Here is a 16,178-nt window from a genome sequence, read left to right as displayed (position 1 = left end):
ACTTGGCATATATTCCTCAACAGTATAAGCCATGGACATTATTAGGAGGCTTTTTCCAGTGACCGATTTGCTCATATTCGTTTGACGTCACTGCTCACCTGATAGCTGACCCTGTAGGTTCTACGTCATCAATATTGTACACCATCTCCGTCCGAGGCGATGGTTTTCCTTCTGATATTGTGTCCCACACATCCAGACCATCTAGGTCGCCCTCTGAGAGAAAAGAATGCAAAAATAAATAGTAAAGGTACTTGAAATGTATCCTTTAACTTTAGCTAAAAAGGGGAAGAAAATGCTTCTTTATCATGTATCGTGAATTCATTTCAAATTCCTAGTTCTTATGGTCGTCACCAAGACAAGTAAGCCTAAGGACGTTCAAACGTACAGAGATATTTGTAGCATCTGATGAATTTACATTAAGGTAGAATGCGCCTCGTCGACAAATAATCGGGCTCTCAATTTTATTCACTACTTTTTAAGGTATACCACTTGAGGGTCTCATTTTAAATATGTTGGTGTAAGAAAAACTTTCATCGCCTTGGTTTCCGAAAATCGACACCCTCCCCTGCCCGATAGTTAGCATAGGAAGTGGCAGACATATTGAATTTCTAATATCGGTAACTGTTTGGTAATTTGTTCCTGCAGTACTAAATTTTGCACGGTGACCACTGATCTTTGTTCTTGAATTGGTAAGAGAATGGATGAAAGTTACATTGAAGAAAGTTTGAGCAAAAGTTTAAGTCTTTCACTTGCTACTTTAAAGCTTTCAAGTTAATTTTACAGGTGTTTTAGATCTCGTAATAACCAAATACAACAACGAACTCTGTTCTGCACCGTGCCTACCTGCTTCGGCTCCAGTCAGCTTCAGGATCGTTGTGTGGAAATCTGTTATATGTATCAACCTGTGAAGCGATAACAGCAGCGTTAAACATGTCGTGCATAGTGTGCTTGAACGATAATAACCCAAATACATGATAATTTTGTTGATTACTACGAAGCTCCATAGAAAACGACTCCTCAGAATGAAACACAGCGATCTGTAGATCTGTAGATCTGTAGTTGCTTGATCGACATTTAAACAGGCTGTGGAGGCTGTGGAAGGCCATAAAACAGAACTCACTCATTGTTCACGTAACCGGTTTTCTTCAAAGCCGAACTGCACACAAAACCAGGCACTCTGGATCCTCCTTCGAATAGAGTTCCGCCAGCACCTCTCAGTGGCCAGTTGCTTGCCGCTAAGTAATGCACTCCCCCATTCTGTCGAAAGAGTAACAAGCGACCTAAGGGCCGATATAGCTCCGCTGTGTTTATGTAGAGAATAACTACTTTTGACACATGTTGATGAAGAAGGTGATTTCAGTGGTCAGAAAAAAAGTGGCTAAAATAGCTGCAAAAATACAGAATTGAAGATTTCATCATAATCTGAATATATCACATCAGATCATCCCTAAGAACATGTCAACAAAGCTATCTGACGAGTAGTTTTTTGAGAATGAAGTTTTTTGACCAAAATGGCAAAAATTGCCCAAAAATAAAAATTGCAGATTTCACCATAATTTCAATATATCGTATATTAAAACCAGATATGAACTGAATATGCTTACGTGTTTTACAACAGGTTCATTAATAGTAGTGCGCTTCACAGTACAATGAGATATATGTTATTACGATATGTAGCAGGTTTTTTTTCAACTTTGCACAGTACTCTAAGAGTTTAATCACTTATTACAAAACTTTATTTAATATGCAAATAAGCTGTTCATTAACTGGACACTGCTCAATGCTATATGGGACAATTAGATATTCATCAGATCAACATTTGTAGCACATTTTATTTAATTTAATGCTGTAATTTTAGAGTAATGTCACTAATTACAAAGTTCATTAAATATGCAAATAAACCCTAATTTAACTTGACACTGTTCAATGATTCATAGCACAATTAAATATTTATCAAATCAATATCTGTAGAACGTTTCACAAAATTTTTGTGCCAAAATTACAGAGTAATATACCTAATTACAAAGTTTATTAAATATGCAAATGAACCCTTAATTAACTTTACACTACTAAATGTTTTACAACACAGTTAGATATCTGTCGTATTAGTATGTGTAGCAGTTTTCATCACATTTGATGCAGTTATTTCGGAGTTATATGACTAATTATAAGACTTCATGAAATATGCAAATGAGCTAATTATTAACTTGACACTGCTCAATGCTTCTCAGTACAATTGGATATTTATCAGATCAACATCTGTAGCAAGTTTCATCAAATTTAACGCTGTAATTTCGGAGTAATATCACTAATTACAAAGTTCATTAAATATGCAAATGAACCCGTAATTAACTTCACACAACTAAATGCTTTACACCATAATTAGATATCTGTCGGATCAGTATCTGCAGCTGATTTCATCACATTTGGTGCAGTTATTTCAGAGTTATATCACTAATTACAAAACTTCATAAAATATGCAAATGACCTATTTGTTAACTTGACACTGCCAAATGCTTCACAATAAAATTAGATATTTATCAAAACAATATCTGTACCAAATTTCATTGACTTGGGTGCTGTAATTTCAGAGTTATATACCTAATTACAAAGTTCATTAAATATGTAAATGAACCCTCAATTAATTTCACACTACTAAATGCTTTACACTACAGTTAGATATCAGTCGGATCAGTATCTGCAGCAGATTTCATCACATTTGGTGAAGTTATATCGGAGTTATATGACTAATTACAAACCTTCATAAAATATGCAAATGAGCTATCTATTAACTTGACACTGCCTAATGCTTCTAAGTATAATTAGATATACATCAGATCAATATTTTTTGCAAGTATCACCAAGTTTGGTGCAGGAATTTCACAGTTATCTGACTAATAACAAAAGTTCATTAAATATGCAAATGAGAGGATAATTGACATGACACTCACAGTATCATCATAATGTTCTTAGATTGTCATCTGTGAAAAGTTTCATGAAATTTGGTGCAGTATTTCTTGATATATGTCTACACTGTCATTACCGACGCGTCGCCGTAGGGAAACCATTGTACGAAAAAAAAACGATATTGCATAACTTCATGAATATGCAAGCCACACTAACCAAAATCTAATCAGTTCTCGCAAGTAGCATATGGTACCAGTGTACCAAATCTGACTTGAATCCGTTCAGGCGTTTTTGAGTTATCGTGTGAACAGACAGACAGACAGACAGACAGACACACACACTAAACACACACACACACACACACGGACAGACAGACAGACATCGCTATGACATTAGCCCACGTGTTTACACACGTGAGCTAATAATCCCTTTGAACCTGTGTACCAAATATCAAAGCTATCGACTTGCAGTTTTTGAGAAACAAATTTTTTGACCAAAAATGGCAAGAATTGCCCTAAAAGTACAAAAATTGCAGATTTCATCATAATTTCAATATATCACATTTAGTTCATCTGTAGGAATCTGCGTATCGAATTTCAAAGCTATTAGACCAGTACTTTTTGAGAAACACATATTTTGACCAAAAACGGAAAAAATTGCCCCAAAAATATAAAATTGCAGATTTTGTCATTATTTCAATAAATATCATTTAGATCATCTGTGGGAACCTGTATACCAAATGTCAAAGCTATCAAACCAGTACTTTTTGAGAAACACATGTTTTGACCAAAAATGGCAAAAATTGCCTTAAAAATGCAAATTTGCATATTTCTGCACAATTTGAATAAATCTGAAATAGATCACCCCTAGAGACCTATGTACCAAATATCAAAGCTATCTGACTGGTATTTTGAAGAAGAAGATTTTTAAAGATTTTTATACCAAAAACGACAAAAATTGCCTTAAAAATACAAATATGAAAATTTCACAACAATTTGAACAAATCTGACTGAAGTCACCCTAAGTAAACTGCATATCAAATTTCAAAGCAATCGGACAAGCGGTTTCAGAGAAGAAGATTTTTTTTACCAAAAACAGCAAAAAATGCCCCAAAAATACAAATATGCAAATTTCAACACGATTTGTGAAACCTTAGTAATGTCACCCCAAGTAAACTGCATATAAAATTTCAAAGCAACGGACTTGCGGTTTCTGAGGAGAAGGCAATTGTTGACGGACGACGGACGACGACGACGGACGACGACGACGGACGACGACGGAAAATCAACCTATTTGATAAGCTCCGCGTCGCTGACAGCGGAGCTAACAAAACATTTATAAAGTCTTCCTTAGGCAGAACGATTTTAAGGCGGAACCTTAGAAAATAGAAAACTACTGTGAGATCTCTGTGTTTGTCTTGACAGATTTGTATTTTGCAAGTGGACAAAAGGACCTATTCCAAACGACGGCAGCATTCTACAAAGATAGATGCTCCGTATACATACGTTTGAAACGTGTGCATGATAACTATTTAGTGTTTGTTGTCGAGCTCGCTAAAGTTACAACAGTAAAACAAATATTTCGATAGGATCATCAACTCACATCACTGAAGAACACAAACAGAGTATCTTCCCACATTCCACGTTCCTTTAAGGCTCTCGTTAGATTTCCAACAACTTCGTCGATGGCAGAAACCATGGCTTTGTAATGCAATCACAGAAATACGATTAGCTGTCAGCCCGAAGACGTTTGCCAGGACTGTCCACGTGATAGTTGGAAGACTTGATCAAGTTTTGCGAAACATACATTTGGGTGTCAAAATAGGTGCAACTCTTAAATATTCAGCGCAGCGTTTATAAACATACAATCTTACTTAGATTCCTACAACCTAAAACAATTTCGCAAATTTCTGTATGATAGCCCTCTTCCCAATTCCTAAAAAGCTAGTAGTTCACCGCTCAGAGCACAAAACAGTGGGCATGGCACCTAGAAACACAAGTTTGGTTTTCTTGGCTTTGTTTTTTTAACTTTGTCATCATAGCTTCAAAGGTACAATTGGATATAGCAAAATCAGGCGGAAAAAATCAAGTTAATGATGGAATTATATATTCATGATTGAGTCACATGCCAAGATCCAACGAGTCCAAGACACGGATCTATGGATCTCTTGATCGAGGGCAGCACGTATGGAAGAAAAGGTCAAAGAAAATTTTCGGATAAAAAACCTTAAGCAAAACAATTATCACCTTGCATGTATGACCATGATACAACTCTCACCATTATATCGGTGTGAAGGACTATTGAAGTAGGATGACGTACATTTTATGATCATTTTTTTCGCGCTAAAAAAGGCAACCGTCCAGCTTATTTATTACATGCCTCGATGTGAGTGCAAATCAGTGCATTGATTTGAATAGGAACATCCGGGAAGTCAGCGAACCGGTGAAAGATGTACTGACCGGTTTCCATGGTAACCCGTTCCAGTGAAGCCCTTCGACGTTTTCGACGTCAATGTAGATGCTTATGCGCGCACTACTCTTTTGATTTTCGTTAATATCTGTTTTATGCAGGTCGATAATGGTAAAATTATTTGAAAATGCCCTGCACGTAACTAAATGTTGTTTAGCATTAAATGTGAAGAGGCATGTAATAAAAATATTATTGTCTGAATACATGGGTTTATGTGCCCTCGCAGCAGGAGACAATTTGCTCTCCTGGCGTTGGGCAAATTGTCACTGCTCTCGGGTACATAAACTCATGTATTCAGGCAATAGTATATAATATTGATCTCTCCTGTCACCATAGCAACGTGTACTTACCACAGAGTTTTCTACGTTCGGTATTTTTGACATTCTTGTACAAATCCTCAAATCGTTGTGGAGCCTTTCGTTCAAAAAGCAGAACAATGCCTCATTAATCATTGATTGAGGTTCGTTGTGAAATAGCGGCACGGTGAAAATTATTAAGTAGTAATGTGCCAGTGAAATACTTTTTTTTGGATAATCGTGTAACAATCCATTTGCAATATTTTTTTTTGCAGAGTCTCATTTGGATTATTCAGAATACGTTCAGAACGCTACAAGTCAGGCTTGTAATTCGCCTTGAATTTATCAGTCTCGTGATACGTGAGAGCCAACTTTCTGAACGATATTTTCAGGAAGCAGTTTATGACTTACAGTTTTTAAGGACTTAACTTCACCTAATATTTACCAAAACGTTTTTCCTACAACATCCAATATTTTCCATTCTCGCAGGCCAGAGCGATAATTTCCGCTCCGCTGACCTACGCAACGGCGTTGGGTGATGAGACTCGCCGAAGAGGGCGTGGTGTACGACGATGATATTTTCTGGCATGTCTTTATATGTTGTAGAAACAGTGAAAGATGACAGGTCAACGCATTTCTACCGAGTATCGTCGCTTTCTCCTGGAAATTTAAATGTCTTACCTCATTTGGCCATTTTGGAAGATCGGTAGCAAAGTACATGAACATGGGTTCGTTGACGTCGTGTTCCTTGATTAGCTTCTCAGCTCTACGTAGCAACATTTCCTGTAAAGCAGTGCAGTTCAAAACGAGTACACAATAACGTCGCTATGCTACTACAAAATTGTCCTGATTTTACCGATGGATATTTTGCCACATTGTAGCTTCAGCGTCGTTCATGAGGGTCAAAATTTACCCTGAAAATCATCACCGCATAATCCTCCACAATAGTAAATTCTGGAAAGCCCGATAATTTGGAAAATCCAAGCACAAAGTTCGATGATGCGCCGGGTTCACAGGTGTGCCGAGCGAGGGCGCTCCGACAGCGCCCTCTTGCGGTAGACCTTCTAGTTTAGCGTTCTCAGGAACTGTAAATCTTAGCTTGCACAATCACTGGAAACTTCAAATAACCAGCCGGGCTGTTCATTTGCTGTGACGAGCTAACATGCAAATTTTCTTTACCTTTCAAAGTGAGATATTTTTGAAATAATACTACAAGTATCCTGCTACGTTTTCTGGTGAAAAGAAGTTAACATATTTGCATAGGAAATTTTTTAGCTTGCTCTTACGTCATCGAAGCGGAAGCAGATCATAGCTTACCGTCAGATATTCATCGCTCTTCTCCACTACACCTGTATTGTCCCGAAAATCATACCCGGCGACGTCTGTTCACGAAAAGAATGAACTCGTTTCTACTCATCGCAAACAGTAGGTTTATAGAAGAGAGTTGAATCACATGCGTCTTAGATTGAACACAATATCATGTGAACTTTTATGCAAAATTATAACTCAATCTTTGGATAGCCTGGGTTGGCAAAAATCGTAAACAAATGATGATTCCTTGGTATAGACAGATGTGTAAGCTAGCAAATAAGGACAGATTGTGCAATCTTAAATTTAACGTTCAATTTACAGTTACATTTTGACCGACATCATTTTCACGCGTGTCCACAAACATTCTCGGGAACTAATTTTGCCCTTTGAAATGACAATATGCAGCGACAGACCCGCTTTACAGGCAAAGGGGTCTTCAGTTGGAGGAGATTGATCGCTCACCTTGATTTTGAATGGTGCGATGTATCTTATCGAAGTGCGACACCAAAAGATTATAGTAACCATAGAAACTGTCAAATCCGCGGTAGGTTGGTGTATATTCCCATTTGCAGTTACCCAAATGCCACCTGTCAGATAAAAATGCACCAAGAGTCTGTAGTTACCATTTCAGAGAAATTTCGCAGAATCATACCAAAACGTGAAAAGTGGTGTGATATACAAGGCAGGCAGACCCGAATCAGTGTACACAACTAGATAGATAGCTAGCGAGATAGATAGATAGATAGAGAGAGAGGGGGGTAAGAGAATCTAGATAGATGACATAAACACGCACATACATACATACATACATACATACATACATACATACATACATACATACATATACACATATATGATACATACATAGTGTAGTGTAGTGTAGTAAACACCTATTGCCTGGTCATGAGGGCTAAAGCGCCTGTCTATTACCCCGAGGGGCCGTGTGTTAACAGAAACACATCGCTATTCCCCGAGGCCGTAGGCCGAGGGCTATAGCGATGTGTTTCTGAGGGGTAATAGACGAGCGCTATAGCCGGAATAAAGACCAGGCTATAGGTGTTTAATAACACACCACATGATCATGTTGTGTTGTTATGTAGTTTTCAATGTGTTTTGATACTTTGCACCGCAACAATCCACTGTGACAAGTTCACTGGGCGATGTTTCCAAAGCGGTTTCAGTTGTATACGTGGTACCACTTTCTTTCAAAAAATATTCTAAGCATACCTAGCGACATCCTTAGTTGCACTTTAATCTTTTCCGTCGATGAGCTGTTCAAGTTCCTATGCTGTTGGATTGTTGGAAAATGTTGGAAAATCTGTTTTAGAGACTGTGTCATCACCTATCCCGGACGCACATCACGTTCCAATCACCCGCCATTGTTGCAAAGCTGCAAGACGACACTTCGGTCACGTGACCAGGCACTTTTCTAAATTTGGTCAAAACTATTTCCCTAGGGAAAGAGCTTTTCAAAAAATGCCCTCTGGCGTCACTTTTGTCGATCCGGTGGGGACTAGACGTATCTATTTTCTCGTCACGTGACGTATTCTGGCGAATCGCGACAGGGAATGAGCATGTGGCGTGTTATGTAGTGTAGTGTATTATAGTAATCACATATTGCCTGGTCATGAGGGCTATAGCGCCCGTCTATTACCCCGAGGGGCCGTGTGTTACCAGAAACACATCGCTATGCCCCGAGAACTACGGCCTCGGGGAATAGCGATGTGTTTCTGGTAACACAGGCCCCTCGGGTAAGGGACTGGTCAGTTTCTTCGGCCTGGGGGGGGCCGGTGGATTATTTTTTGCCAACGTCAAAAAGTGGCTGACCCCCCCTATTCCAAATTTTGAAAACAGGGTGACCCCCCCTATTCCAAATTTCGAAAACAGGGTGACCCCCCCCCCCCTGGCGCGCGACATAGGTAAAACAAAAAGGTGGACATAAATTATATATATATATATATATATATATATATATATATATATATATATATATATATATATATTTTACATTTTACATATATTTATATTTTAAATAGTCATGCTATATTTTAATGAAATTGTTGACATGTCAGTTGTAAGATAGGAATTTCAAAGTGTCAATCTTAAAGTTTGAATACAGTACATTTTGAATGAGCTGTATTTTGAATGAGCTGTGAATGTATCTCACACTTTCTATGCTTAACCAGATGTCCTGAACTGTTGTACAGAAATGGATGTCAATCATTAATATCAAAGAGGAAAAAGCAGTGAATCAAAGACTTTGATGGGTGTTAAGACTTGCCAACCATCCAATTAAATCTCCTGAGGAGCCAAAGAGAGCTTTTTTAGCCAAATCTGATGTGTACAGTGTCTGAGAGGACCTTTTCTTGTAACATTGAAACCATAGAAGCACAGCTAATAATGACAAAAACTGTTTTTTTTAACTGTTATTTTGTTCATAAAAAAAGCATCTTTCTACAGAAAACCTGTGACAAAAAGGAAAATAATTGCATTAATGAGAAGGAAAGATATCTTGTCATTTTTCTATCTCTAAAATAAGTCACTGTATCAAATATATATTGTGAAATATTTGTGCATGTTGCTTTCTCATACTGAATTCTCATAGAGAGAACAGAAAAGTATCAGGAATTTGTCATCCTTTTCATATGAAATGCAGACTTCATAACGGTACACTTTCACTTAGCAAACATCAAGATATCTCTGATTTATTGAAGTATGGCGCCCGAAGGGCGCGTCAAAAAATATGAAACATCCAAATATCTCTGATATATATGCCTTGTATATTAAAGTCATGCACCTGAAGGGCATGCTGAAAAATGTCTGATATATTAAAGTAATGAGCTTGTAGAGCACACTGAAAAATATGGAACGTACAGATATCTCTGATGTATGTATGCTTGATATTAAAAGTGGGGCGAGCTGAAAAATATGACTGATTATTAAAGTCACGCGCCCGAAGGGCGAGCCGAAAAATACAACGAATGATGAAATTTGTGGCTGACACTAGCATTTTAGGCAATGATGAGCCTGTGTCAAAATTCAAAAACACACTGACCCCCCCTATTGGGCATTTCAAAAACATGGTGACCCCCCCTATCACCAAAGTCAAAAACAGGGTGACCCCCCCCCCCCCATGAATCCACCGGCCCCCCCAGGCTGAAGAAACTGACCAGTCCCTAATACACGGGCGCTATAGCCCTCATGACCAGGCAATAGGTGATTACTATAATACACCACATGCTCATGTTGTAGTGTTATATAGATTTTAATGTGCTTTGATATTTTGCACTGCAACAATCCAATGTGACAAGTTTACTTGGCGATGTTTCGACAGCGGTTTCAGTTGTACGTGGTATCACTTTCTTTCGAAACATATTCGAAGCATACCTAGCAACATCCTTGGTTGCACTTTAATCTTTTCCGTCGTTGATAGTCAGGTGGCTTAGCAACAAAAAACAGCAAGATCGTTACACGGATGACAAAAGTGCCAAATTTGCTACAGAGGTTCGCATACATGTGTAGATCAAAACTAGCTATTGCTCCAAAAATTTGGGCCACCGGAAAGACTCAATGACGTCATAAATACAAATTGGCCACCATTATATTGCTTAAAAATGGTACAATACGGCTTATTCGGCTAGTTTTCAATATTTTTTAAAAAATAAACTGACACAAACACTCTCAATTATATATAAAACATTAAATTTGAGGCAAATCAATTATTACAAAGACGTCATAAAGCCAAAATGGCCGACCAAATTCAAAATGTCTGCCGTAACATTGTCTAAAATGTGAAAGCACTGTTAATTAAGCCTGTGTCCAGCATTTTATCGCCTGAACTGAAATTAAGACCCCAAATTACAGACAAAACATACAATTGATGCAAATTAATTATTGTGATAACGTCATAAAACCAAAATGGCAACCGAAAATTACAAAGTGGCCTATTATGAAGTTCACTATGCTTGGTACAATAGCCCATTTACGTGACAAACTGATAGTTTAAAGGTAATGTACAATTTGTATTAATATGCCATAAACTCAAAATAAAAGATAAATATACCAAAACTCAGTCAATAAGTTCACCACAAATAACAAACTCTTATGAGATTATTTATTATTAAACAATAATCTGTGTTTGAAAAGTCGAATCGATATAAAAGGAAATAAAGGCAACTTCACACACTGGTTCAACCCTGTTTATGATACGGTATAGTGAGTAGATCAATGTGGTTTCGTGATAGGAAAACATGGTGAGAAACCAGTGAATCGATAGTGTTTTGACCCTCGTAATGTGACCTTGGTCCCAGAAAAAATGTTTTATGTTTGTGATAACTTATAGCGGCATTTCGGGTCAAAGTGGGGTCCCTTCTTCAGTTACTTGAATGGTCTTGTATTCCAACATGCTTAGTTTGATGGCAACCATCAAAGAGAGATGCTAAGATCATTATGTTGTAGTATGATTGTTGCGTGAATTGTTGCCCAGACCGTTCATTTGTACTGTCTTTGTGTTTGAATTTTGCTTTAAGGAGGATATCTTGTATGTTTTTCTTTCTTTTATACGTTATTATAGGTTTTCTGGAAAACCATGGCCAGCATATAATCGTCTTTAATTATTTTCCTGTTTCTTATTACATAGTTTGATTAGACTTGTTATGATGAGGTTGTGCTGACAAGGTTTTTGTTTCACCATTACTCTTATTTTTGTTGATGAAGGATGGCCTGACGTTTTGTTACATTAACTTCTTTTTGATGCAAGTTATATCTTTCTTTTTGTAATCTCGTTGTTGAAGTTTTTGCGTTGAGAAATTGACCATTTTTATATGAAGTCCATATTGTTGTTGCATGCGCGAACATATCTGAGTAATTAACCTTTAATGAAGCATTTGAAGGTTGGTGGCAGATAAATATTGTCAGATGGTTTGTGTGGGTTTTACAATCGAGGGATCTCTCTCGATTGCGTCTCTGGCATTTAAGACCACAAGGTCAGGGTATGAGATTTTGTCGATAAAATGTTCAATTTTGAATTCCCAAGTTGAACGTAGGGTACAGGGCGTTGGACTCCTCGACAAATATTCTGGATGTTATACGTTTATGATCTGTTCATGAGTAAATCATGAAAATGTTACCTTTTAAACGTTTCCATACGAATATTTGACCAGATTTGGGATTTAATATAGTTTTCTCCGTTTCATGGTATGTGATATCAGCTATTTCTGGTGAGCCCATGCTACATCCATAGATTTGTTTGTATTTTTCTCAGTTGAACTAAAATATGTTGCGTTTCAGAATATTCGACAGTAAGGCTTTCATGTACGTTGTTGGTGAGTTGTTTGTATCGTATCAGTTGGCTGGTACTGTTTCAGAGTCAAACGCTACGATCGCTGTATTTATGGCTTCATTTTTGGCATGTTTTTCTGCATTGATACCACCCTAATGTTACCAGAATAGAGTTTGCCTGGTTTTTTATTGATTCTAACTAGTTAATGAAGTTTTTGTGTCCCTGACATATGTAAGTCATCTTTGCATGATTGGTTTTATGACAAAGTCTTGAAATTCCGAGATTTGGTTTATTGGGCTCGAGCAGCCATTTCTATTGTGACGTTGGATGATGATTGTTCCTTCTGCTTGGGTTTTGTGTATTTTTGGCAGGAGATACCATCGTGATGTACAAATTATTCTACTTGTGGGAATGGGGAAACTGTAAATCACCTCGTCTATGATCTACTGGTCGCAGATAAATGATTCCATATACAATTTCCACTGTTTAGTTAATGTCGCCAAGTGTTGCCTTAATGTACAGTGTACATTTCGCAGCTGTCTATAACTTTCTTTAATGTCATTTGTAGTATTCACAATTGCTATGCCTCTTCCTTTATTGATGGGTTTTATTGTGATTAATTTTTTTTTAGACAGATTGTTCAGAGCAGTCTTTTCTGTTATGGTTGTGTTCTTTCTGATGTGGGTTGCGAATGGAATTTTCTCTATCGATCTAAGTTGCTTCGATACAGTTTTACAATTTTGGGTTTTCTGCTGTTAGTAGTATCGACATTGGATTTATCTTAGAACAGATGTCTGACTGATGAATTGATCGTTTGTTTCTCATGATATTGCACAATTTTATGATGCGAATAGATTTGTTGATATCTTACAGGACAATTTTTCTGTATAGGCACTTCGGAGTGGGAATAAATTTCAAGCCTTTGCTTAATGCTTTGATTTCAACATTTGATAAGGTTTGATTTGCAAGATTCTTGATGAATCTGAGAATCTTTCTGAGTTCTTGCTTTTGTTTAATCTTTGAATTTCTGTTTATATTCTTCCTGGCGTTTTTTATGCTTTTGGTTTCCAAACAGCAAAATGATACCAAAAACGTAAGGCAAAGACGCTTTTCATAAAATTCACGAAAGCTGCAAAAAAGTAAGGTAAGCTAGCTTCAAAAGTCAAAAAAGTCTTCTCTTTGTTCATAAAACCCAGACCAAACGGTCTTGTTTAGGCCAAACACGATTGGAAATATTTTGGGATAATAGGATATCGTAGTAATATTGGTTTATTCAGTAAATTTAAGCTCATCTACTCTTCTGTTTTTGCAATTCACATGTTTTTAAGGGTAATCTGTAATATTGTAACTTTCAGCTATAGGGTACCCGACACTTTTGATAAATTTGCACAATAAATAGATTTCTACCATTTCAAAATGACAGATCCTATTGTTTTCATTTAAATTGTCATTATTGTTTTGTCCATTCCCCAAGTTTTGGTAATGTGAGAAAATAGAGGGTCATGTCCAAGGTGGCCTTGAACAATAGAGAGTCATGTCCAAGGTGGCCCTGAAAGATAGAGGGTCATGTCCAAGGTGGCCCTGAAAAATAGAGGGTCATTTCCAAGGTGGCCTTGGAAAATAGAGGGTCATGTTCAAGGTGGCCTTGAAAAATAGAGGGTCATGTCCAAGGTGGCCCTGAAAAATAGAGGGTCATGTCCAGGTGGCCCTGAAAAATAGAGGGTCATGTTTAAGGTGGCCTTGAAAATATAAGGTAGTGTTGTCATGAACAATTTTTAGACATTTTCAACTTTTCAATTTCAAAATATCTTTTTAATACAAATATTTCACCAGCTACTTGAACTCCTTGTATTTTTTAAGTAGATAGAATAAAAAAATACAATTTTAACTATTTTACTTTGCCTTATTGAGGTACTAACTTCAAAAGTATGAAATACCTTAGTTTCCTGAACATCTACCACACAATGAAAATGACAGTTTAGCAAAATAGGAGAGTTTACAATGTACTATCAGCAGTCAAACAAAGTAGTGGTTATAACTGTTAGAAAAATCGCATTTTGACAACCGTGATATATCAAAAACAGGTGAAGGCTCAAAATTTGTAAGATTCAAAACATTGTGCAGAATTATATGATAAGTACAGTTTGAAAATTTTTTGTTTATTTCACTGTATTTACATTTGCAAAAAAAGCAAATTTGACTAGATTTAGTAAAAAGCAGTTAACTTTACTTTGTTGCCAAGTAGATTGAACAAAATTAAGAAATTTACCTTAGTCTGTAGCAACAAATTATGGTCTGGTGCCTTATTTTTCAATAATTTTTGACAAACTTTTCAAAATCCTATAAACCCAAAATATTTCCAATCGTGTTGCCAGCACATCCTCCAAAAAGAGAACTACTGTTTCACAAAACTATGTGTCTGTCATCACACATAAAAAACATAAAATTCAACAAACGAAAAAGGCTTCTCAAACAAAAGTCGAAAAGCAAAAGACCAAATCACAAACACAAAACCTTTTTTTCGGGGGCCAAGGTCACATGACCAGGGTCAAGGCATGATTTATTCACCGGTTTCTCGCCATGTTTTCGTTATCATGAAATCACACTACTATTGATCTGCTCACTATATCGTAACACTTTCAAAGGTAGAACCGATGCGTAAAGTTGCCCTCATTACCTCGCGTGCGCATGCGCGCAGCGAGGTTATGTCGCAGCGATGTCTGTCTGTCTGTCTGTCTGTCTGTCTGTCTGTTGGTCCATTTTCTCAAAAACGGCTGAACGTATTTCAGTCAAATTTGGTAGACATCTTCAGAATTCAAATGGCTAGAACTGAAAAGGTTTTGGTGGGCATGGCTTGGATATTAATGAAGTTATGAAAGTTTTAATTTTTCTGTTACGCCGCGTATGACAAGTGAAAACAATCGACTGTTTGAGGGCGCTGTGAAATGTGCTTGTCCAGGTTGGCTACAGCTGGATAGCTCTGGTTTCAACCACGGTCCCTCCGTGTTTCAACCTCGTATTGAACATTAAAAATATGATATTTTATTACTCATTCAACTCACTATTCAAGATAAAATATCGTTTAGCAAATTAGCTTCATCCTTGGTAATTGATTGTTTCCCTCGCTGCTCGATCGCCAGAAATGAGTACATACGTTCTTAGCCCTGCGTACGATGCTGTGTGTTCCGCTACAGCTAATAGCCCCGCTCACCACAGCCCTGCAAAGACCCGTACGTAGAGTTGGTGACTTCAAATCCATTTTTGGACTTGACGTAAAAAGCCAAATTACTGCCGAAATTCAGCGTTCTTGGGCCCAAGTCGTATCCCTGCCTACCGCAGCTACTCGATCGCTTCCAAAAATGCCAGTCTTTTATTCTTTTTCGTAAATAACCGTCGATGTCGGCAACTCTCTCGCTAGCCCTGCGTACGTACGCAGTGTACGCTGTGCATTCCCTGTGTGCGTTCCTAACACACAGCGTACACTGCGTACGTAATACGTTCTCTACCTAGCCTCATGGCATGGAAGTGCTGATGAATAATAACTTTGGGTCAAAGGTATTGAAGTGTCAATCAGGTTCGTGCACAGAGTCCAAGGCCATGACCTACTTCATGTACTGCTGCACTGTTTTGATTTTGCTTCGCCAAGAAACGTATTCGTCATTGTCCATAGAAGTATGTTTGCTCTCCTTTGAGGTTGTTTGTGAAACAAATTCCGGGATAGGCCTTGGAATGCATACGATCGGCATCGCGGCAGTGCATGTAGCTAGCCGTACGAGTATGGCGAGAGTGTCCGGCTTTGGCTACGCCGCCTCCCACCTCCGGTAGGCGGCGTAGCCCCGGCGTAGCCAAAGCCGGACACTGTCGCCATACTCGTAGGGCTATGCATGTAGCGTACCATGCTTGTGTAACTGCCG

At 37.8% G+C, this 16,178-nt stretch overlaps 1 protein-coding gene across 1 annotated transcript in view; it reads right to left on the bottom strand.

The window, feature by feature from the left end:
• The window catches only part of LOC139138493 (arylsulfatase J-like), a 42,706-nt gene that overhangs the window by 2,166 nt on the left and 24,362 nt on the right, over positions 1-16,178 (bottom strand). Inside the window, exons 7-14 of the mRNA XM_070706892.1 lie at positions 7,446-7,570; positions 6,990-7,054; positions 6,354-6,455; positions 5,727-5,790; positions 4,510-4,607; positions 1,121-1,257; positions 844-902; positions 99-213 (exon numbers count right to left, since the gene is read on the bottom strand). Coding sequence (XP_070562993.1) covers positions 99-213; positions 844-902; positions 1,121-1,257; positions 4,510-4,607; positions 5,727-5,790; positions 6,354-6,455; positions 6,990-7,054; positions 7,446-7,570 — 765 coding nt within the window. The remainder of the gene's footprint in view (positions 1-98; positions 214-843; positions 903-1,120; positions 1,258-4,509; positions 4,608-5,726; positions 5,791-6,353; positions 6,456-6,989; positions 7,055-7,445; positions 7,571-16,178) is intronic.

Source organism: Ptychodera flava, chromosome 8 (genome assembly GCF_041260155.1).
Source record: "Ptychodera flava strain L36383 chromosome 8, AS_Pfla_20210202, whole genome shotgun sequence".
In the NCBI taxonomy this organism is placed as follows: Eukaryota; Metazoa; Hemichordata; class Enteropneusta; family Ptychoderidae; genus Ptychodera; species Ptychodera flava.
This window is presented reverse-complemented; position numbering and strand designations above follow the sequence as displayed.